Source organism: Felis catus, chromosome B3, assembly GCF_018350175.1.
Source record: "Felis catus isolate Fca126 chromosome B3, F.catus_Fca126_mat1.0, whole genome shotgun sequence".
Lineage (NCBI taxonomy): Eukaryota > Metazoa > Chordata > Mammalia > Carnivora > Felidae > Felis > Felis catus.
In genome coordinates this window covers 120,895,586-120,920,989 of record NC_058373.1, presented here as the reverse complement: position 1 = coordinate 120,920,989, position 25,404 = coordinate 120,895,586, and the positions used below count along the sequence as shown (strand labels likewise).

Genomic DNA, 25,404 nt, shown 5'->3' with positions numbered 1-25,404 from the left:
AGTTCCAGAAAATTATTAATAAGAATTATTAATAAGAAAATTATTGATAGTACAAAAGTATTAGATAACAATTCTATATTAATAATTTTAATCAATAATTTTATAGTTGTTTATTAATAATAATAGTTCAAATCATTAATAGAAATTATTAATACAGAATTCATTATTGATTCAAGTAATATCATTTACTGAGTTCTAGTACAGGCCGGGCAAAGTACTAAGAGCTTTACATTCATTATTACATTTCTTCTACTGCAAAACTCTACGAGGTAACTATGTCAACCTCATATTGCAAGTGAAGTAGTGAAGCCTCGAGAGGGCAAGCAAGTTGCCCAACATTACACAGCAAATAAACGTCAGAGCCAGTACGGTGTATTTCCAAAGTCCATGAGCTTGCTGAATGGCCGCCAAAACATGGATGGTGCACAGATTCATTTACCAAGTGATTCCATGTTTCTCTCTTCATGAGCTACTTTTCAATTCAGCACTTCTCATTTTCATTCTCCTGAAAATGCTAACAGATTAACTGAACTTGGGAAAGAATGTTCCTTTGCTTTTTGCTAGTTAAAACATTCAGACACAGCTGAAACTCTATGTTTTGACTCTAACTATATCAGCTAAAAATGCATCAAACATGCTGAACACCAAGAAAACAAACTAGGGACTCACTTTGGAAAAAGCTCTCCATCTTAATGCCATATTTTGAATTTTAAAAATAAATATTCACCTTCAGTATACATACTTACAACAAAATGTACTCTCAGTTATCTATACCTTCGCTTGTCCTTAGAGTTCCTGAATGCCCTTCCTTTGAAATCAAAGTAAAAACATTCCCCCAAATTCTAGGGACAGATACTCTGAAAATACCATTCCTGAATCTAGCTTCACACTAAGTCAGGAAAAAATTCCAGAAGATGGAGAGCCATCTGTGGTAACTAGACTGTCAGATGACTCCCAATGATCCCAGCATCCTGGTATTTCCCAGCCTGGTTGGTCTGTGTGACGACCAATGGCATAGGAAGAAGTAACGGTAGGTCACTTCTGAGATTAGATTATAGAAGACTGTGGCTTCCCTCTTGGACACTCAGTGAGGGCTGGTGTGCTCTCTCTCTTTCTCTCTCTCAAATCATTACCCCTAGGGAAAGTCAAGTGCCATGTCTTGAGAATACGAACAGCCCTGTGGAGGGGCCCCTGTGGAAAGGAACTTACAGTCCAACAGCCTACAAGGAATTGAAATCTGCCAACAGCCCTGAGTGAGCTTGGAAGTGGATCCTTCAGTCACAGTTATGCCCTGAGACAACTACAGCCCCAATCAACAATTTGTGACAATATGAGACTCGGAACCAGAACCACACGGCTAAGCTACTCCCAGATTCCTGACTTCAGAAACTGTAAATGTTACTTACAGCTACTAAGTTTCAGGGCAGTTTTTGTTTTTTTTGTTTTTTTTTTTTTTCTGACACAATAAATAATACAGCATTTTTGTGAATTCTTTTTTGAAAATAACTCCCTACTTTCTAGCCCTACAAAAGCTTCTAATTTGAATAAGACAAATCTCTGAATTCTCATAATTGGGAGAAAAAACACACCTTGTCCTCTGACCTGACAGCTCGCTGGTTCTTTCATATTCCTAACCACAAAGGACTATAAATTTAGAACTGAGTAAGAGTAGTTTATACCTGTCTCAACTAAAATAAGGAATTCGTTTATTACCTATAATTAAAACAGCGGTATCAGTAAGTTAACACCTGGATTATTAACCAAGTATCTTGAATAAGATGGATCTTTTACATCTAATTTTAAAAGAAACAAACAGGAGAGAGAGAATGGCCTCCACCATCATGTTAAAAGATAAGGGGTTTTCATTTTAACTTTTTATTAAATAATGCACTTAACAAAAATTTTAAATCGTCTTAGAATTCAGAAAAACAGAAAGGAAAAGTCACTCCTAGACCCAGAGCCCAAAGACATCTTTGCTCAATTTTTTTCCTGGGTCAAGGTGGTATATCTATAACTGTATACAGTCAGATTTCAGAGTCTAAAAGTAACTATGACCAAGGGAGAGGTTTTTCAGAGAAATATCTCACACCAACTGCAAAATTATTCCCACAATAACTTAATAAGTTGTAAGAATGTATAATGAAGGAGTTTGTTTTCTGGTTTCACTGGGAGGATACCACAAAAGAAACAGCCTCACTGGTTTCACAGGCTTATTAGTGCAGCCCCTGCAATCAGGTATACTGGGTAAAGACTTAATGATTTTCCCCAGGACTCTGCTACTGAGCTAGGGGGGTGTGCCTTACAGAAGCCCACCCATCCTTTTACGACTTACCTTTTCTTAGAGCTAATGGTGATTCATCTTCAGTTAGAAGAAATGTCTTTGCAGAGTAAATTTTTAAAGAACATATATTCTGAGACCTGAATGTCTAAGAATGACTTTCTGCTGCTTTTCCATATGAAATCTATCTTGGCTATACATAAAATTCAGGGGGGGAGTAGGAGAGCAATCTTCCCCCCCGCTCCAAAATTCTACAGGCAACTGCAGCCCTTCACACTTAGTACTGTAGGAATAAATGCCAGCCTTGTTTTCATCCCTTTTAAAATTGTTCTTTATACCCAGGGAGCCTGGGTGGCTGTTGGTTACGTGTCCGACTGCAGCTCAGGTCATAATCTCATAGTTCATGAGTTCAAGCCCCACGTCTGGCTCTCTCCTGTCAGCACAGAACCCAATTCAGATCCTCTGTCTCCCTCTCTCTCTCTCTCTCTCTCTGCCCCTCCCCTGCACATGCTCATGCGCGCTCTCTCTCTCTCCAAAATAAACATTAAAAAAAAAAAAATTGTTCTTTATACCTGTTCCACCCCTGCACCAAGGCAGAATGCAAACTTCTGCCAGGATAGGTCTAGGTAGTATGTGTCTGTTCATTCATTTTCCCTTTTAATCTTTATAATTTTTCAACCCAAGAATGCCTTTTCTCTTCAGTTCTATTTTTTAAATCATTATTCTATTCCAATGCTTCAGTTTCTTCCTTTGAAATATTTACATACTCATAGACAGGGCCTCTATCTTCTGTTCTCCAGATCTATCAACTTCTCTCTCATTGCATCTTGGGAGGGCTTCCAAAGTTTTCCAAATCAACTCAATTTTCCACAGAATGAATTGTCTTGTTTTAACACTGCAATTACATCAATTTCCTTACATTTTTCCTCCCATACTACTGGGTTTTCAAATAGCCATCTTTCTTTCCTTATGAGTTAACTGTTCCTATTCCAAAGTGACTATGTCTTTTTCGCATCCTAAAGAAGACTTTCTAAAATGTTCTGGTTTCCACTGGCAATCCTTTTTGGATATGTGTTTTTCCTCTGAACTTTCAGGATAATGTTCCTTTTCCCTTATTCCACAGAACTTGTTGAAAGGCCTCTTGCTGAAAACTGGTTTACCTAGAATCTCGTTACTTGCCAACAGAAAGGGTGTGTAAATGACCCCTGGTCCCATTCTCTATTCTCTTGGATATAGGTAACATGCTTCCCACATCTACAACTGGCCAAGACAATGTGTAGAGCTCCTGGCCTAACACCCAGTGTCACTGGTAGGCTTTTACCTCATATAGTTATGTGGGACCAAGACAGGATCTTCTTCTGTCACTGCCTTATTCTGACCCCATTCCAAGAGTCTACAATATATAAAGATATATAAAACACTGCAATTTCTAGAATGCACCACTAAGAGTGATTTTTTCTTCTCTCCCCATGCCAACAGTAAACTTTATTCTTGGAGAATGTATTTCCCAGGACTGAATTTGCAGTGACTGCCTCCTACTCCAAACACAAATACACACACAGAAAACACTAATTCCTTATCCAAGTATATTCTGGGAGTTAGAGCCTCCAAACAGAAACTCAAAGATACAGATTGGGAAGTACGGTATCCCCTCTTCTCCGCACGGCAGAGAAGTTCTAAGACTCTCACTGATGCCTGAAACTGTAGATAGTACCTAACCGTATATATACCATGTGTTTTTCCTATACATATGTATCCATGATTGTTTAATTTTATAAATTAGGCACAGTAAAAGAGAGGCAATAACTAATAATATAACAATATACTATAATAAAAGTTATGTGAATGTGGGCTCTTTCTCTCAAAATATCTTCTACTCACCCTTCTTCTGATGATCATGTGAGAGGATAAAATGCCTAGGAAATGAGATGAAGTGAGGTGAACCATGCAGGCACTGTGACGTACTCTTAGGCTCCTCCTCCTCCTCCTGACGGAATGTCAGAAGGTGCATCACCTGCTTCCAGACCACATCTGACTGAGGGTTAACTAAAACCACAGAAAGAAACTGGGCAAGAGGGGACTACTGTAGAGGACGGAACAACAATCTGGCTCACACTGCGGCTGCCTGATTTTCTGACTAAAATGGACCTGCGTTTCTGAACAAAGGCCTGACTACAGAGAAAGGATGAAGGGTCTCACTACATACCTTCAGCGTAGGCTCAGCACTGCCGATGTGGGCTTCCAACTGCACATCTATCAGCCTTGTGGTTTGTCGCTATCTTGGCGAGAGGCCAACTCTAAGTCCTGGTTCCTGGCGATGTGAGTTTACAATGTTTTCTGTCTTCCTAAGCATTTTAATGGGCAGCTGATATTGCTTATCAAATGTTTTTTACACTACGAAGTTACAATGATGCACTGGAAGGAGGCTGTGACTGGAAAGAGTTCCAGAGTCTCAGTGTTACAAGGGACCTTAGAGGTCATGCAGCGCAGTCTCGCCAACTCTACAATAACTCAGTAAGTGGTCACCAAGCCCAGGCTTGAACCCCTTCAGTGACCTAGAACTCATTACCCGGTGAAACAATTCATTTCATTTTTACAGAGGTCGAATTTTTGGAATGTTGTATCTGACAATGAGGCAACGTCTTAACTCTCTGTGCTTTCCATTTTTATGAGCCCTACCTCCATCCTCTGGAGTCACACAGAATAATCCTAACACACTTCTTTCAAGAGACAGATTTTCAAATACAGTAGTATCAAATCCATCTCCCAAGGTGTCTTTCTCCATTGTTCCCAAGGATATACTAGCAGAACTCTGCATAAATCTATCGACGCATGCTATGCTAGCTATTCAGAACTCTCAAATGCAATAGTACCATTTGCAACAATGGTAAATATACTCTTGGTCAGCACCTCCAGTTATGGAATAGGAAACAGGGCAACCTCAACCTACCACATACATTCTTTCCAGTATTCCCTGATTAATGACCTCCACTTGCAAAGGAGGCTACTTACCTTAACCATGAAATAATGAATACTATTGATCTAACAAGGTACTGCTATAGAGTGTTACTGATCACCCAATCTTTGGTTAAAATGGTCCTCATTTAGCAATTTCACTGTCACAAACACCTGGAGCAAAGCATGCTCATAATTAAAGAGTTTGGGGAGGTACAGTGAGAGGTGATGGACAGAGATCTCAGCTTTCTCCCATTTATTCTTGCTTCTGAGCTATTGTTTGTGTCAGAAGGGATATTGATTTTCTATAAAAATAAGAAAACAAGAGGCACCAAGGGGCCGCAGAAGGTCAGCGTGGGCTGGAAAAGGAGGGGGGAGGGTTAGCACTCTATCTCTGTCACTTGCCTTCCAAGAGAAGGGAATATTTTCTTTCCTGTGAGATCGGCCTCTAATACATCACCTTAGGAAAGCTCCTGACTGAGACTTCAGGCCAACACCAAACCAATTCACTTAAAAAAACCAAAGAAGCTAAACTATATTTAAGGGGAACAAACAAAGGATGAGTTAGTGAAGAACAGAGTAAAATTAGGCTATGAATCACCTAATACCTGTGATATAGACAATATGAATAAAAACAGTAGAAATGAATTTTACAAAAGAATTTCTCCATTCTAGAATGGAACACACATACACGGGAAAATTACTAAAATAATAACTGATCTTTTTGCAGGTATAAAAAACTATTGTATCATAACCACTTCCAGTTCCTCAAAACTCTTGAGGGATTGGTTGGCGTAGAATTGAAGGAAGAACAGAAAAATAAAAGGAAAAGGAATTATTGGTTAAGCTTAAAACTATTCCACGGTTAATTAGTAAAGTGAATTTAAGGAAATTAGAAATACCGCTCCCTGGCTGAGACATACATTTTCAAACCTAAAACACCTGACACGTATTTTTTAAAAGAATTCCATCCACTGATGAGGCTAAGTTAAGTTTAATGATCACCTTCATCCTAATAATTTTACAAGTTGGATCATACACACTGACAATCTTCAATATCACTGATAAAATGTACGGTTCTACACTTGATCTGTATGAGAACAAAGATGCACGTCCAAGCAGATTTATGAAAGAGCAACCAAGGAGATTCTTAAAAATATTTGTTAATGTAGAACAAAGGTAGGAAAATTTTGAGAGAATCAATTCACCAAAATAGTATAATATCCAAATCATAAATTATTATCTACTTAAACATACTCTAATGCTAGTCCTATTCATAAGGTATGCTTAATAATCAAGGCAAGATTTTAGTTCCATCTTACTGGTGAGAGGCTGAACATAATTTGTGGTCAAAGTGTAAGTCAGTCACCCCTCTTTCTCCACAGAGTAGATTTAGGGGGAAAAAATACAAGGCACTTCTGTTCGTAACTACAGATGAAACAATATAAGTCAAGGCATATTTAAGACCCCTAAATAATTAGATTCTAAAGAAGAACTGTTCTCATTTTAAGTCTGCTACTATTCCACCCTAATTTCCCTCATAGCTACAAGAACGTGGACATCCATGTTACTAAAAGAACTCAAGAGTGATGGGACGCCTGGGTGGCTCAGTCCGTTAAGCATCCAACTCTTGATTTTGGCTCAGGTTATGACCTCATGGTTCATGAGATGGAGTCCCACATTGGGCTATGTGCAGATAGCGAGGAGCCTGCTTGGGATTCTCTCTCCCTCTCACTCTGCCTCTCCCCTACTCATATTCTCTCTCAAAATAAACATTAAAAAAAAAAGAATGTTAAAAGAACTCTGAAGTCATGTACCAGGCAGATAGCCCAAACAGGCTAACAAGGTCTTTTCAATTTGAAAAGAATAAGAATAGGGGCGTCTGGGTGGCTCAGTCGGTTGAGCGTCTGACTTCGGCTCAGGTCATGGTCTCACGGTCCGTGAGTTCGAGCCCCGAGTCGGGCTCTGTGCTGACAGCTCGGAGCCTGGAGCCTTCTTCGGATTCTGTGTCTCCCTCTCTCTCTGCCCCTAACCCACTCGCATTCTGTCTCTGTCTCTCTCAAAAATAAATAAACATTAAAAAAAAAAAATTTGAAAAGAATAAGAATTTCATACGAATTGCTGCCTATTTCAACTTATCCAGGCTCTCAGGTAACTAGAATGCTTATTATCACAACCTGACTATACGTGCAATAGCTGTGTCTGAGGTAGGAAGGAACTAAAAGTGCCTCGCTACTAGATTACAGGCTGCATCTGGAAGCACACTTAGACTGTTATCTTAAGAGCAGACAGAGTGAACAATTATGTCATGAGAAGAAATATACACAAGCTATCACTGCAAAAAACAATTTTTAAAAATCACTATTCTCAAGGCACCTGGGTGGCTCAGTCAGTAAAGCGATCAACTTTCGATTTTGGCTCAGGTCATGATCCCGGCGATCAAGCCGTGTCGGGCTCCACGCTGGGCATGGAACCTGCTTGAGATTCTCTTTCCCTCCGCTCCTCTCCTCCACTCACACACGCTCTCACTCTGTCTCAAATTTAAAAAACAAATCGTGATTTTCAACAGTAAATTATTTGGAATATATGTTCGATATTGACACAAATTTAAACACCTCAATTGAGGGTTTTGATATTGTGTACGGCTGTAAATTGACTAAACATTTGTTTGATTAAAAACAGCATGATAAGGGCAACTGGGTGCCTCAGTTGGTGTGTCTGACTTCATTCAGCTCCGGTCATGATCTCACGGTTTCATGAGTTTGAGCCCCACGTCGGGCTCTGAGCTGACAGCTCAGAGCGTGAAGCCTGCTTTGGATTCTGTGTCTCCCTCTCTCTCTGCCCCTCCCTGACTTGCACTCTGTGTCTCCCTCTCTCTCAAAAATAAATAAACATTAAAAATATATTTTTTAAATAAAAAAACAGCATGATAAAAAAAAACCTTTGTAACCCAAAATTACACATATATATTGGGTAAATAGGTCTTAGGATATACATTAGAGGAAAATTAGAGAAGCCGTATTATAAGCCTAACCAGTTGTGCAAACCCACAAATACAAAGTTAGTGAGAAAAATTGTTGAAGCTGGACTAAAAACCGCCCTGAAAAAGGTATGGGCTTATATAAAGACCTACGCAGCCTTTCTGATTACTGACACAGCCTCACGACACAGTTCCTAAGATTCATGTCTTTGTTTTTCAGACAAACTTCAGAAGCAAAGTCCTAAGAAAAGCCAGATATTCTACAGTTGTAAAAGGTAAGAAGAGACGGAAAGAGCAGTGGAAAAGGCAAACCCAAAGGGCAGCAAAACATGGTGGTTAAGTATGAACTATGGAATCAGATTTGATTCCTAGTTTTGCCACTGGGTGACCATGGGCAAATTATCTAAACGCTATTAACCTCCATCTCTTCTTCTATAAAGTACGAATAAGCAGTGCCTGCCATACGGCGCAGTCCTGAACATTCCCCTGGGACCACCAACCCACTAGGCAGCACCCACAAAGGCATGTGGTTTGATACAATGAAGGGGATGGGAACAATGTAGAGATGCCAAATAGCCTGTGAAGCATGGGACGGTCCCTCACCACAAAGAACTGCCCCCATTCAAAACACCAAGAGGGCCACCTCAATGCCTCAGTAGGTTAAATTAGCCTGACTCTTGATTTCAGCTCAGGTCATGATGTCACAGTTCGTGAGACTGAGCCCCAAGATGGGCTCAGAGCTGACAGTGTGGACCCTGGTTGGGAATCTCTCTCTCCTCTCCCTCTCTCTCTGCCCCTCCCCAACTCTCACTCTCACTCTCTCTCTCTCTCTCTCTCAAAATAAATAAACATTAAAAGCAAACAAACAAAAAAACACCGGGGCGCCTGGGTGGCGCAGTCGGTTAAGCGTCTGACTTCAGCCAGGTCACGATCTCGCGGTCCGTGAGTTCGAGCCCCACGTCAGGCTCTGGGCTGATGGCTCAGAGCCTGGAGCCTGTTTCTGATTCTGTGTCTCCCTCTCTCTCTGCCCCTCCCCCCGCTCATGCTCTGTCTCTCTCTGTCCCAAAAATAAATAAACATTGAAAAAAAAAAATTAAAAAACAAGCAAACAAACAAAAAAACACCAAGAGCACCCTCCTTGAGAAACATTAATATTAAAGTATCGAGGTGGGGCTTATCAATGTTTCTAGGACTATGTGAGATGGAAAAAACAAAGTCACCAAAATCTACACTGACATTTTAAAGATGCATCCAATGGACACAAATTTTTATGGCTCAATGACATTTGGTTGAAAACTAATGGGATTCAATACTGTTATTTTCAAAGCCCCACCATGTCTTTCAGATGACGTGGATGTCAGCCATAAAAAATAAACTCAACAGAGTCAAACCGTAAGTAGCAGAGAACAGAATTATAGCCCGGTATCTGAAGTCGAGACTCTTAACGGGTAAAGGAAGCTTACCAGAAACGTACACAAACTCCACATGCCCAGTACCAGCATTTTCTCACATACACAAACACACACACCAGCCTCTGCTGAGACCCTGGTTCTAACAATATCGATGTATGAACTACATGGTATAAACAGCAGTAAACTGTTTTTAAAACAAAATTCTTGGTTATGCATGTGAGATACACATTTTAAACAATTTTTAGAAACAATGTGTTTCATTACATAAAGCTTTCTTGACCTAGGGAAATAGAATCATGAATGTACTTTAAAAAACTAGAGATAAACTCTAGCTGACTGGTTAAAGGAGGGCTACAAAGGCAACATTGCAGTGGCTAGTTCTGAAAGTTGAACTCATCACGACTGTAAATTTGTACCTGGGGTAAAAATAAGCAGGCAAATCTTTGACTTAGTAAGAGAGATCTCACCATTCTGACATGTTCTCATCAGAGCCCTGTTTTTGTTCATCTGCTTCACACTCCATCCTTTCTTTCCTTCCTGTTTTGCTTAGGAAAGTCCTATTTTCTGCTGATTCACACAACCCATGACCTGATGAGGTCCAGGGAGTATTCTCCTTCCAGCGGGACAGACGCTGCTTCTTAGCAGACTTGAACCTGCAGCCTCTCTCGTAGCTCCAATCTGACACCTTGAGCTTCTGCTGAAGGCTGGCAGCCACCTCTGATGTCACTCGCTTCACTTTCCGCCGGCGCCGGAGGGGTCGACAGGGCGCATTTTCAGTAAAGGAGTCAGATTCGTGCCAAGAGTGTTGCTTACTCTTAACAATGGCATTGAGAGCCGGGTGCCGTTTGGCTACCATCGTGTCATCGGAGTCACTAAAATTGGCAACAGGGGCCATTTCTCGACAATCCTTAATGGCCTCATCGAGACTCGACTCAGAGGCCTCACTGTAGCAGCAGGTATGCTCGGCCAGGTGAGTGAAGTCCGAGCGGCGCTTCCGGCCTCTCCGTTTGCGAAGCTGCCGCCTCTGCTGCCGAGGGCTCAGGGCCATCTCCTCCCACAGCTCACCAAGCTTATTCTGCTCAGATGTCTGCTCCAAGGCTGAGGCTAAGTCATGTACCAGCTCATCCATGAGGCCACATCTGCCAAAAGAAAGTCCAGAAAAAGAAAAAAGAAAAATCCTTAACAGGATCTGTTGTTTTAGAATAATTTTATAAACCAGATCATGGCAGTGCACAGCCCACCCTATCTACAGAAAATAAACTCACCTTTCATCTGGCTACACTTAAGACTCTGTTCCTACCATCCATGCTCCTTTCAGCCACTAAAAATAGGTGTTTGGCCCTTAAGTGCCTGAAGTCAACACTCACCGGATCACAACCAGGATATTAGCAAAAACCAGCAAACCCAGGGAAATAAATCTTTCCCCTTTTTTCCCAATTAAACTCGTCACTAAATTATATAATAATAAAATCCAAAAAGATTAGACAATGTCTCACCAGACAGGAGCAGAACAGCACACAACTTCAAAACCATAGATAAACAACTGTGCTATGGTCTGGGGTCACTAATGAGAATGCTTGTGGAAGGGAGAAGACAACACAGTGACACACTTTAAGGAAGTCTGCTTGTACTTTTAGTGATCCAAGAAACTGCAGTGACCCACATTTGTACCCTGAATGGAGAAAACAGAGTAAGTCTGCACCCATTATGGTCCCAACTACCACCTGGAAGCTAGAAGGGAAGGCCATTTGTTGAGTAGGTCATTCATACACACACACACACACACACACACACACACACACACACATATATAACTAGCAACTTTTATGCTCTTCTCCCATCCTTCAAAAAATTAAGTGATCACCCTACTTATGTGCTTTAGTACCCATCACACGACAGCAGGATATAACAGGTTGAAATGAAACGCACGGGAGGAGTCTCTGATTTCTAGCCAACTGCTTTCTAAACTTTCCTATTGTCAAACCCTCATACTTCAGGACTCACTTTAAAAGCAAACCTTCCAAGGGATGAGAGCAGTAGGAGCAATTTTTGGAATGCCCCCTTTAAAGGGAAATGTCTAATATAATTCGTACAACACCTTACTAAGTACATATTAAATTAGCACTTTTCCCTAGCCCTTGTTAAGCCCAAAGTATTTCAAGTCCGTAATTAGAATTTAAAACTGTGTGGCGCCACTCTCAGACGGTATTTTCGTTCATGCAGTTTACATTCTGCAAAGGACTTTCTAAAACCTATTTTCATGCTGTCCCCATGCCAACGACTTCAAAGGGAAGAAAACAGTAGTCTGGCTTATCTGCCACATGGATGGGAGCAATGGGGACACCTAGTTCCAAAACTACCAACCAAACAAAACGTCTCAAAGTGTCAAAAGCCACACAATATAAAATGCCCACGTCCCTTTAAGCAATACGAAATGGTTTAAAACGCCATGACTGGGGTTTCGGAGGCAACTGCCTGTAAGACCAAAACAGAAGTGAGGACAGCACGTCTAAACCTACTTCCTTAATAAAGAATTACTGCTTTAAAAACTCAGGCAGAACTGTACAAATTAACGTGAAACAAAGTGACAGAACAACTTGCAGTCGTTCGTGCAGAATCCTTTCCTAAAAGACTGCAAGTCCAACAGCAGGTGACAGAAGAACCTTGAGCTTCCCACACCTTCACTCTCGGGTGCATACTCCGAGAGAACCCCCTTGTCCAGCAAGCACTCGAGGAGAGGAAAGGTTAAGTCGCGCAAAGAAAAGCACGGGAAACGGATAGAAGTAAAAAGAGGCAGGCGTATGGTCTGAGCGAAAGACCGGGTTGCGAGGAGCTGGGGGGAGGAGGGGGGGAGGAAGGCAGGAGGCAGGAAGCAACTTCTCATTTGGGCTCACCGGGGCAGGGGTTCAGCCCTTCTCGCTCGGGCAGAAACTGCCAAAATTCAAGTCCTGGTGACTAAGCTCCCTCCGTGATCAGGGGTCGCAACATGGCCACATATGTGAGAAAAAGCTGGTTTCGAAGGACTCTCCCTCCAAGCCCCCGGCCCGCCTCCGAGGACTAGGGCGAACACGGCTCGGGACAGCAAGCCCTCAAGCTGTCGCCTGCCCGAAAGCGCCAGAAAGAAGAAAGGAGAAGAGGTGAGTGTCGCCCCGGAGACGCCCGAACCTTATTCCCCGGGATGGGGGCGATGGGCCCTGAAAAACAAGGCCCAACCACCCTCGCCCCTCCCGCCAACCTTCGCAGCCCCATGGCGCACACGGCCCCTCAGACTCCGCTGGGAGCCGGTATTCCCGTTGGCGCCGGCCCCCTGGCCCCCGACCCTCTCAACCCACTCCTCCCCCTCACCAGCTGCAGCAGCCACCTCCAATGGCCGCCGCTTTTGGGGCCGAGTCTCCCCGCCGGGGTTTCCCTTTCTGACCTCATTTCCGGTCTGGGCCGGAGGGGTGGGGCGGTGGTGGAGCGGAGTGGGTGGGGCTGCTGCTTGAGAGGGCCCGCCCCGGCTAGACGCTTCCTGTCCGTGGCCGCGCCCACTTCCGCCCCACGGTGGGAGGGGCCTTGGGGAAGCCCGGAGAAGGGGTTACGGGCCTGTAGTGTTGGTGGTTAAGGGTGGGCTGGGTGAGGGATAAGGTCCCCGTTAGGGGAAGAACACGCCTCCTCAGGCTGGCCTCGTCTGTCTTCGGGGGCGTCGGGGAATTGGCAGGGAGGGACCTGGGCCTCGCCCTTGTTTGCTGACCTGCTTTTAAAAAGGGTGTGTGAAATTAAAGGGAAATGGATCCTCATTGTTAACTTTGAGAGTTGGTACCACCATTAGGTTAGCGCGATAGCTTTGTAGTGAATTACTCAGTCTTACAAATACGCATTCCTTCAGCAACAAAACCAGTAAAGTTCTATTGGATTATAACTTTAAGTATAAAATTGATACCCATGAGTCTATATTGATGTAAATAAACTAATGATGTGAATACTGACATGAATAAAGTAATAAAACAAGGATGAGGAGACAAATCTCTGGTGCAGAAGAATTCTGAATAATTTATTGAGATAATCTACCCTGAAGTATAACTCCCACCCCCTTGAATGTGGGCTGTGCTACTGACTTCCTTCTAGAGAGTACAGTATGGAAAAGGGGAAAATGAGTATAGTGGAGAAACAAGGCAAGCACTACCTCACTTAGGTGATCAAGGTTAACATGAACAAGGTATAAATCATGCTGATCGTTTATGGGCTAGATATGATGAACGTGTCATTTTATCTCTATGGTACTTTCCTTCCAAACCCCATAACCTCAGTCTAATGAAGAGAAAAAACAGACAAACCCCAACTGAGGGGCATTCTACAAAATGCCTGGCTAGAATTCCTCAAAATTGTTAAGGTCAAAAAAGTCAAGGAAAGTCTAGAAATTGTCACAAAGAAGAGCTTAAGGAGATGGGACAACTAAATGTAATGTGATCTACTAAATGAAAGACTGGAATAGGAAAAGGACATTAGGTAAAAACTAAAGAAATCTGGATAAACTACGGACTTTGGCTAATAATGTCTCAATGTTGGTTCATTAATTGTAACAAATGTTCTATATGAATGTAAGATGTTAATAATAGAGAAAACTGGGTATGGGGTATATAGGAACAGTCTGTAATACCTTTGTAATTTTTCTGTAAACCTAAAACTAGTCTAAAATAAAAAGGTAATTTTTAAAAAATGTACATGGCTTTTGAACAAGAAAATTCTGTCTCTAAGGAATTTTATTCTAAAGAAAAATTGGAAATAGGTGCAAAAATATTTTAAATGTATAGAGAAGGATGAGAAGACTAGGGGGAAAAATCCTACAACAGGGATTAGTTATCTAAATTATGTTACATCTATGGGATAGACTGCCTTTGAAGCCTTTTAAAATTGATGTGGAAGAAAATCTCCCAACAAACAAGAGTCCAGGGCCAGATGGCTTCCAGGGGAGTTCTACCAAACATTTAAAGAAGAGTTAACACCTATTCTCTTGAAGCTGTTCCAAAAAGGTAGAAATGGAAGGAAAACTTCCAAACTCATTCTGTGAGGTCAGCATTACCTTGATTCCAAAACCAGACAAAGACCCCACTGAAAAGAACTATAGACCAATTTCCCTGATGAACGTGGATTCAAAAATTCTCAACAAGATACTAGCAAACCAGATCTAACAGTACATTGAAAGAATTATTCACCATGATCAAGTGTGATTTATTTCTGGGATTCAGGGCCAGTTCAATATCTGCAAGTCAATCAGTGTGATACATCATATTAATACAAGAAAGGATTAGAACTAGTTGATCCTCTCAATGGACGCTGAAAAGCGTTTGACAAAATATAGCATCCTTTCCTGATAAAAACTTTCAAGAAAGTAGGGATAAAAAGGTGGTAACTGAAGATCATAAAGACCGTATATGAAAGACCCACCACTAATATTATCCCCAATGGGGAAAAACTGAGAGCTTTCCCCCTAAGGTCAGGAACACAACAAGGATGTCCTCTCTCACCACTGTTATTCAACATAGCCTCAGCAATCAGACAACACAAAGAAATAAAAGGCATCCAAAATGGCAAGGAAGAAGTCAAACTTTCACTCTTTGCAGATGACATGATACTCTATGTGAAAAACCCAAAAGACTCCACCAAAAACTGCTAGAACTGATCCATGAATTCAGCAAAGTCGCAGGATATAAAATAAATGTACAGGAATCAGTTGCATTTCTATACAACAATAATGAAGCAGCAGAAAAAAAAATAAAGGAATCGATCCCATTTACAATTGCACCAAAAACCATAAAATACTAGGAATAAACCAAAACAATGAAGTGAAAATCTGTACACTGAAAACTCTAGAAAGCTTATGAAAGAAATTGAAGAAGAAAAAAATGGAAAAACATTCCATGCTCATGGGCTGGAAGAACAAACAGTTAAAATGTCTATACTACCCAAAGTAATCTACACATTTAATGCAGTCCCTATCAAGTTACCACCAGCATTTTTCACAGAGCTAGAACAAACAATCCTAAAATTATATGGAACCAGAAAAGACCCCGAAAAGCCAAAGCAATCCTGAACAAAACCAACGCTGGAGACATCACAGTTCTGGATTTCAAGCTGTATTACAAAGCTGTAGTCATCAAGACAGTACAGTACTGGCATAAAAACAGATATAGAGAACCCAGAAATGGACCCACAAACTACAAATGGATCCATACCCACAAATTAGTATGGCCAACTAATCTTTGACAAAGCAGGAAAGAATATCCGATGAAAAAAAGACAGTCTCTTCAGCAAATGGTGTTGGAAAAACTAGACAGCGACATGCAGAGGAATGAACCTGGATCACTTTCTTATACCATAAACAAAAATAAACCCAAAATGGATGAAAGACCTAAACATAGGACAGGAAGCCATCAAATCCTAGAGGAGAAAAAAGGAAACAACCTCTTTGATCTCAGCCACAGCAACTTCATACTTGACATGTCTCCAGAGGCAAGGGAAACAAAAGCAACAATGAACTACTGGGACCTCATCAGGATTAAAAGCTTCTGCATGGTGAAGGAAACAATCAGCAAAACTAAAAGGCAACCAACAGAATGGGAGAAGATGTTTGCAAATGACATATCAGATAAAGGGTTAGTATCCAAAATCTATAAAGAACTTATCAAACTCAACACCCAAAAAACAAATAATCCAGTGAAGAAATGGGCAAAAGACATGAATAGACACTTTTCCAAAGAAGACATCCAGGTGGCTAACAGACACATGAAAAAATGCTCAACATCAGTCATCAGGGAAATACAAATCAAAACCACGATGAGATACCACCTCATGCCAGTCAGAATGGCGAAAATTAACAACTCAGACAAGAACAGATGTTAGCAAGGATGCAGAGAAAGGGGAACCCTTTTGCACTGCTGGTGGGAATGCAAACTGGTGCAGCCACTCTAGAAAACAGTATGGAGGTTCCTCAAAAAATTGAAAATAGAACTACCCTACTACCCAGCAATTGCACTACTAGGTAGTTCTCGAAAGGATACAGGTGTGCTATTTGAAAGGGGCACATGCACCCCAATGTGTATAGCAGCACTATCAACAATAGCCAAAAGCCCAAAGGTCCATCAACTGATGAATGGATAAAGAAGATGGGAGATCCCCCCCCACACACACACACACAGGAATATTACATGGCAATCAAAAAGAATGAAATCTTGCCATTTGCAACAACATGGATGGAAGTAGACTATATTATGCTAAGTGAAATTAGTCAGAGAAAGACAAATATCACATGAATTCACTCATGTGGAATTTAAGATACAAAACAGATGAACATAAAGGAAGGGAAGCAAAAATAATATAAAAACAGGGAGGGGGACAAAACAGAAGAGAATCTCAAATATAGAGAACTGGGGGTTGCTGGTGGGGTGTTGGGTGGAGGGAAGGGCTAAAGGGGTAAGGTGCATGAAGGAGGACACTTGTAGAGGATGAGCACTGGGTGTTATATTTAGTGATGAATCACCAAATTCTATTCCTTAATTTATTATTAAACTATGTGTTAACTAACTTGGACTTAAATTAAAAGAAAAATAAATAAATTAAATTTAAAAATAAAATTGATGTGGAAGAATATTTAATGAATGAAAAGTCATCGGCTTCTGATTGTGTACATTTCTGCTTAACTGTTTTACTCCAATAAAAAGGTTATTCTAGGGGTGCCTGGGTGGCTCAGTCAGTTAAGCATCTGACTCTTGACTTCAGCTCAGGTCATTATCTCACAGTTTGTGAGTTTGAGCCCTACATCGGGCTCTGTGCTGGCAGTGCAGAGCCTGCTTGGGATTCTTTCTCTCTCTCTCTCTCTCTCTGCCCCTCCACTCCAAAAGCTCTCTCTCTCAAAATAAATAAACATTTTTTTAAAAAGGTATTCTAAAAATGTAGAGTATGGCTGCATTCATGTATATAGGAAATTAAATCTGTACTTGCCTAGGAATATAAGCAAAATGATATACTACACACCATCTAAAATAGTTCCATTATAAATGACTATATCTCCTATCTGTTATTTTTATGGACTTCCAGAATTTAAGGGAGATTTAAGGGAGGAGACAAGGATGACTGAGGTCTTGAGCCACCATGACTAAGAGAGTGGTCAGTACCATTTGCACAGTACTAGAGAAGAAAAGAAACAGATTTGGTGAGAAATTGATTAATTCCATTTTGGACATGCTGAATTTGTAACTCCCATAGGAGAGAAAGAAATGTTCAAACGTTGTCCACAGCTATCAGCCTCCTTTCTGCTTAAGTGAAATTCTCTCCCACAAGCAACCTAAGTGTCCATTAGTAAATATATTTTTTAAAAAGATGTAGGACACACACACACACACACACACACACACACACACACACAAAGGGAATATCATGCAGCCTTTAAAAAAGCATGAAATCATGGGGTACCCTGGGTGGCTCAGTAGGTTAAGCATCTAACTTGATTTTGGCTCAGGTCATTTTCTCACAGTTCATGTGATTGAGCCTCACACCAGGCAGGCTGTCAACGCAGAGCCTGCTTGGGATTCGCTATCTCCTCCTTCTCTGCTCCACCCCCACTCACACTCACACATGCTCTTTTTCTCTCTCTCTCTAAATAAACATTTAAAAAAAAAAAAAGGATGAGGGGCGCTTGGGTGGCTCAGTCAGTTGGGCGACCGACTTCAGCTCAGGTCATGATCTCGCGGTCCGTGAGTTCGAGCCCCGCATCGGGCTCTGTGCTGACAGCTCAGAGCCTGGAGCCTGTTTCAGATTCTGTGTCTCCCTCTCTCTCTGACCTTCCCCCATTCATGCTCTGTGTCTCTCTGTCTCTAAAATGAATAAACGTTAAAAAAAAATTTTAAAAAAGGATGAGATCATGCCATTTACAACAACATGGATAGACATAGAGAATATTATGCTAAGTGAAGTAAGTCATACTGAGAAAGACAAATACCATATGATTTCACTCATATATAGAATCTAAAAAAAACCCAAATGAATAAACAATCAAAAAGTAGAATCAGACCTATGAATACAGAGGACAAACTGATGGTTGCCTAGGAAGAGGGGAAAGATGGGTGAAAGAAAGTGGGAGATACAGGCTTCCAGTTATGGAATGAATAAGTCATGGGAATAAAAGGTACAGCAAAGGGAACATAGTCAATAATGTTGACTACGATAATATTGTGGTAGTGTTGTATGGTGACAGATGATAGCTGCACTTGTGATGAGCACAGCATGACACGTAAAGAAGTTGAATCACTATGTTGTACACCTGAACCTAAAATAACATTGTGTGTCAACTATATTAAAATCAAAAATGTTTTCATAAATAAAACTATGAAAAAAAGTTCTCGCCCCCAAATCATAGCATCTCCCATGATGTCAGTTGCCCCCATCACCTCTGAAAGCTCCCCTGTGAAATCCAGTTTTTATTTGCATCTTTCTGCTAGCTATCTCCATTGATTTACTCCAGCAGCATCTCCAATTTAAGATGTCAAAACAAAGCTTAGTTTCTTCTGTAGTCTCTATCAAATCTTCCCCTTCCCCACGGTTCCCTGTTTGGGAAATGTTACCACCATCATACAGTCACCCAACTGAGATGCCTCAAAGCTGTCTTTAGTTCCTGCTTCTTCCTTATACCCCTTCACCTAGTTAAATGCCAAGCCTCATAGATTCTACTTTTATGGTATTCTTGCATCCACATTCCCTCTTTTGCTCACTCTGTGCCATTGGCCTGGGTAGGCAACCACTCTTCCGGATGGGCTCTCCCCAAATAAGTCATTCTCTACATTCGCACCAGAGTAAGATTCCTGAAACACAGTTTCACTTCATCCATCTTTTACTACCTCCTGGAGCATACTTGAGCACACCAGATCACTTGCTATTTCTTGAACACCCCTAAGATTTAGGGTGATTGAAAGGTTGAATGCCAATGTCACCTCCATGAAGGCTTCCCCTTGCTTGCCTACTCTATTGGGCTCTCTCAGCACTTGCTGGTATCTTTATGATGGCATTTTTTTCATTAAACCTTGAATTAGAGCCAATTATGAGCAAATCTGCCTCCCCAAGTAAATGACTCATTCAACAAAATATATACTGGCACCTTATGACATACCTGGCCCTACACTAAGCTCTGGAGATAGAGCGTGTGAACAAAAATGAAGCCAATTCTATTGCCCCAGAGATCCTGTCATAGTCATTGTATTCTCACCAGTTTCTGGCATGATGCTTTGCACATGGTAGGTGCTCAGGAACTATTGCCAATCAGGAAAACAAATATTTGCTTACTAAATGCTGGAAGAGAAAATTTAAATCAAAGCTCCACGTTCAAGTAATGATGGTAGTCATGAGCAGGACCACTCAAAGAAAGATTGTGGCAACAGAAGACTATGGGGATAAGAGGGACAGCTCAAAAGGAACAGAGAACGTTTGAAGAGAACCAGTGTATAGAAGCCAGAAATTTAAGAAAAAGAGAGCCAAAAGGAAAAACTGGGTGGAATAGGAATACTACTACTATTCCTCCTCCTCCTCCTCCTCCTCCTCCTCCTCCTCCTCCTCCTCCACCTTCTTCTTCTTCTTGATTGCGCAAGTGGGGGAGACAGGCAGAGGGAGAGACAGAGAGAAAGAGAGAGAATCTCAAGCAGACGCCATGCTCAGTGTGGAACCCAGTGAGGGACTCAATCCCACAACCCTGGGATCGTGACCTGAGCCCAAATCAAGAGTCAGATGTTCAACTAACTGAGCCGCGCAGGCGACCCAGGGAGGAATAGCTCTAAGGAGAGGCCATCCCACTTGGTAACTGAAGTCCCTGATGACGTGGAGTTTTGGGCAGACTGCCAGCAGATAACAGTGGAGCCAGGAGGGAAGCCAAGGGTGAAGCTCCATTAACTGACTAGCTGTGTCCAGAGCTAACTGCTTCACTTCTTTGAGCCCTTGCTTCCTCCTCTGTGAACTGGAGACAATAATAGAAAGTATACATCTCTTCGGTGGAGATTAAATGAAACAATGACTACAAGCCATTTAGCATAGAAACTAGCACAAATTAAGTGCTCCAAAAAATTAGTAGTTACTGAGAAGACAAAGAGAGTCTAGTCAACAATTTTCCTTCAATCGACTATTAGAGCAAAACTGTTGGTTGAATGAGCAAATCACCAGCTGAAAAGGATGTACAGACAGGAAAAATAATAGGTTTGCCCTTCCCACAACACACACACACACACACACGCACGCACGCACGCACGCACGCACGCACACATCACAAAAGCACCTCTGCTGCTGGTTCATTAGATTCCCTGCAGTTATAATAAACTGACAGTCTTCACCATGGGCTGAACAGCCTATGATCTGGCCCCTACCTATGTCTCAGCTTCATCTAGAGCCCTTTCCCCATGCTCACAGTACCTGCCCACCAAGCACTGTCCCCCTGCACCCCCCTGGGCCTTGGCAAATGCTGTTCTGCAACCATGAATACCTGTCTTCAGGGCTTTGCAGGCCTGGGCTGGAGGATCTCCTCATCTTTGAAGCCTTAGCTAAAATGTCACCTTCAGGGGACCATGGTGGCTCAGGCAGGTAAGCGACCGACTTCAGCTCAGGTCATGATCTCACAGTTCGTGGGTTCGAGCCCCACATCAGGCTCTGTGCTGACAGCTCAGAGCCTGCAGCCTGCTTCAGATTCTGTGTCTCCCTCTCTGCTCCCTCCCCTGCTCGCTCTCTCTCTCTCTCTCTCTCTCTCTGTGTCTCTCAAAAATAAATAAACATTAAAAAAAAATGAGACTGAAGTGCTACCTACTACGCTGAGGCACCTAAAAAAATTAAAAAATAAAGTAACACATCACCTTCATATAGAGAGCTTTCCTAACACCATCTGGAGGAATTCTACTCCCCTAGCCATTTTCTGTCTCATCCTCTTTATTCCCTTGTGGCTTGTATCATAATCCAACATTACCTTGTTGATTTGATGTATGCTTGCTTATTTTCTGTCACCTCCCACTAGAAGGTAATATCATAAGAAAAGATACGTTGCCTCTCTTTTTGCCTTCCTCAACCCTGGGCACCTAGAACAGTTTGATGAAGGCAGGAATTCCTTGTTCACTCATCTCCACAGTGCTTTTCCATTTCCCCCTTTCCTGGCTTTAATCGTCCCTAAACCAATCCAAGACATTCCAGAATCTTTCCAGAACTGTTTTCCAACAGCCACTCAAGAGATGTTACTAATAGAAAGTGTCCACTACAGACAGCAGGAAGTGTCAGCATTTGCTTGAAAAATGAATAACTCCCAGCAACTGGCCCTCTTCTCTGGCCCCAGCACTCCTTCTGCTTTGCCTTACAAGAAACCTCTCTGGAGGCTGGGATGGGAGAGTGGGGACAACAGACACAGAACTCCTATGGAGCATACCAGGTGAGGGGACACTGGGAGAGGCTGTTCTGTGTCCAGAGCAGGTAGGCACAGGGCATTAGGAGGCAGCTGGTAGAGGTCTGCCAAATCCCTCCTATGCCATGCCTTTCACACTCTCACACGTACCCTTCTCAACTACTTATAGTTGCTTTTGTTGAGGTAGCATTTTTTGAAGGCTTACTATGGGCCAAGCATCATAGGCGTGTATATTAGTTTCCTATCGCTGCTATCACAAATTGCCACAAGCGTAACATAATGCACCCACGTGGATAATCCAGGACAATCATCCCATCTCAAGGTCTTTAACTTTAATCATAACTACAAAGTCTCTTTTGCCATGTAGGCTAACATAGTCACAGATTCCGGGGGGCCATTATCCTGTCTACCACAGCATTATGTTATCCCCATTTTATAGATGAGGAAACTAAAGTTTTCAGAGGCTAATGACTTTACCTAAACCCACACAGCTAGAAAATGATAGAGCCACGACCATCTGTGCAGGTAACGAGGGGCTGAAGCAACCAAGCACAGATTACTCACCGCCTATGCTTGGCTGAGCTTGTTCTTACGTGGAAGCCTTCGGAAGGAAAGAGAAGCAAGAAGCTAGAATGCTCAGAAGGCTGGCTCAAGGCGGTCGAAGCTACAGCTTGGTGGGGAAGGGGGGTGATGGGGAAATGTGACAAAAGGGCAATTCAAATAGACTTTGCGAAGGGGCCAGAAAGGGAAATTAGAATCTACGGAGCACCAATGTGGCAGGAACTGCCCCAGAATGCATGGAAGATTAAGTTGCATGACAAAATAACAGTTGCCAACATCTATTGAACACTCAGTAGGTACCAGACAGTATCTAAATATTAACATGGATCAACCAAAATTCCTCAAAGGAATCCTAGGAAATAAGTACTATTATTATCTCCATTTTACAGATGAGGAAACTAAGGCACAGTAAGGTTAAGTAGCTTGCCCAAGGCCGTACAGCTGGTAAGTATATAACCAGGCACAGTGACTCCAGGAGCCATGTACTTAACCACTAAGTTTTAATGTGAGTGTGTAGCACGCTGCATGGCACATAGCAACACACACACACACACACACACACACACACACACACGCACGATATATATTAATTGTTAGACATGTGGATTTCCCAAGAAGAGGTTTGTGTCTCCATTATTTACTGATGGAATCATTCAATTCTCAGAATAAACCTCCAATGTAGGTGCTCTTGTCTTGACTTCCACAGATGAGGACACTGAAGCTCCGAGAGGTGAAACAGGGTCACACGGCTGGTGTGTGAAATGATTGTGATAGGAACGAGACTTCTCACTCCAAACGGTGCTCTCCCCCCGTTGTGGGATGTATTTGGCAGGTATCGTTTTCACGGACATTCATTCAGTCAGTCAGTCAGGATATATTTAATGAGGCGCCTACCACGTCCTGGATACTGAAGAAGCACCCGGAAACAAAATCGACAAAAGTCCCTGCCTTCGGGATTCTTTCCACACCACCCCCAGGGGAGGAAGACAAACAATAAATGGATAAACACATGAACTATTAGGTGGTGGAAAGGCTGTGCAGACTAAAAAGGCGGGAGGAGGGGAAAGGAAATGCTGGATGTGGGACTTGCTGCTATTTGTGATAGGTTTCTCTGATAAGGGCTCATCTGAACAAATGCCTCAAGAAAGGAGGGAGTGTGCTCTCCAACCACGTCAGGGACAAATGTACCAGGAAGAGGGAGTAGTCAGAGTAAGGGCCATGAGGTGGTGTATTCGTTTCCTAGGGGTACTGGAACAAAGTACCAAAAACTAGATGGCTTTAAACAGCAGAAATTTAGTCTCCTACAGTTCTGGAGGCTAGACGTCCAAAATCAGAGCGTTAACAGGGTCACATTCCCTCCAAAGGCTGGAGAAAAGCATCCTTTCTTGTGTCACCCTAGCTCCTGGTGGTTCTTGGCATTCCTGGCTCGTAGATCCATCACCCTGATCTCTGCCTCCCTATTCACTTGGTAGTCCTCCTCTGTGTGTGGCTGTCTCGGGGCCTCTTCTCTTTTTGTAAGGACACTAGCCATTGGGTCAGGGCTCACTCGAATCCAGTATGACTTCACCTTAACTTGATTACATCTTCAAAGACTATTTCCAAATAAGTTGACATTCACAGATACTGGAGGTTAGGACTTGAACAAACTTTTTGGAGGACACATAGAAAACTGGGGTCATTAATGGCACTGTCTTACAACAGTCCTCCCTCTGATCACGATTATTCATGTTTCTCCCACATGCAGAGTATCACGCTCCATCCCGGGACACCAAAAAGTCTCACCAACCATGGCATCAGGCTGGGAGTCTAGGATGTTGTAATCTATATCATGATCAAGTGCAACTCCTTAAATGTGGCTCTTCTTGATCCAGAGATTTATTAATTAAAAAGGACAAGTTGGTTCTGGTCTAGCTGGGTTTGTGTGGTTTAGAACATTTACATTTAATATGATTATTCATATAGTTAATGTATTAGTTTGCTAGGGCTGTCATAACAAAGTACCACGGTCTTGGTGGCTTAAACAACAGAAATTTATTTTCACACAGTTCTGGAAACTTGAAATCTAAGATCAAGGTGTTGGTGGGTTTGGTTTCTTCTGAGCCCTCTATCCTTGGCTTATAGATGGCCATCTTCTCTCTGTGCCTTCACATTGTCTTCCTTCTCTATTTATGTATCAAATTCCAAATTCTTCTTTTTACAAGGACACCAGTCAAATTGGATTAGGGCCCACACTAATAATAACCCATTTTTAACTTAATTACCCTTTAGGTAATCCCTTAGGTAAGTCTCTTTAAAGACGCTTTCACCAAATACAGTCACATTTGGAGGTGTTGGAAGTTAGGTCATCAACACATGAATTTGCAGGGACTTCGACTCTGCCAATAACAGGTTTAAACATACCATCATGCTTTTTATTTTCTATCTGTCCCATCTATTCTTTGTTCCTTTTCCCCCTTTTTTTTCTTCCTTCTTTTGGATTGAGTGTATTTTATTATTTTGTTTTATCTCCACTGTTAGCTTATTAGTTATACTTGTGTTTTATATTTTTAGTTGTTGCTTTAGGGTTTTTAGTATACATCTTTAATTTATCTTAATCTGTCTTCAACTGGGGCGCCTGGGTGGCGCAGTCGGTTAAGCGTCCACCTTCAGCCAGGTCACGATCTCACGGTCCAGGAGTTCGAGCCCCGCGTCAGGCTCTGGGCTGATGGCTCGGAGCCTGGAGCCTGTTTCCGATTCTGCATCTCCCTCTCTCTCTGCCCCTCCCCCGTTCATGCTCTGTCTCTCTCTGTCCCAAAACTAAATAAACGTTGAAAAAAAAATT

At 42.1% G+C, this 25,404-nt stretch overlaps 1 protein-coding gene across 8 annotated transcripts in view; it reads right to left on the bottom strand.

The window, feature by feature from the left end:
* GPATCH2L (G-patch domain containing 2 like) overlaps positions 1 to 25,404 on the bottom strand; it is a 156,394-nt gene that overhangs the window by 64,980 nt on the left and 66,010 nt on the right. For 5 of the 8 annotated variants that reach the window (XM_045060284.1, XM_019833328.3, XM_019833327.3 and 2 more), the window contains exons 1-2: positions 12,971 to 13,114; positions 10,093 to 10,764 (exon numbers count right to left, since the gene is read on the bottom strand). In XM_045060284.1, the coding sequence (XP_044916219.1) occupies positions 10,093 to 10,754 (662 nt within the window). In that variant the 5' untranslated portion in view covers positions 10,755 to 10,764; positions 12,971 to 13,114. Of the gene's footprint in view, positions 1 to 10,092; positions 10,765 to 10,890; positions 12,117 to 12,519; positions 12,660 to 12,970; positions 13,115 to 25,404 lie in introns of those variants that run through there. The other 3 variants (XM_045060285.1, XM_045060286.1, XM_045060287.1) reach the window with 3 other exon arrangements.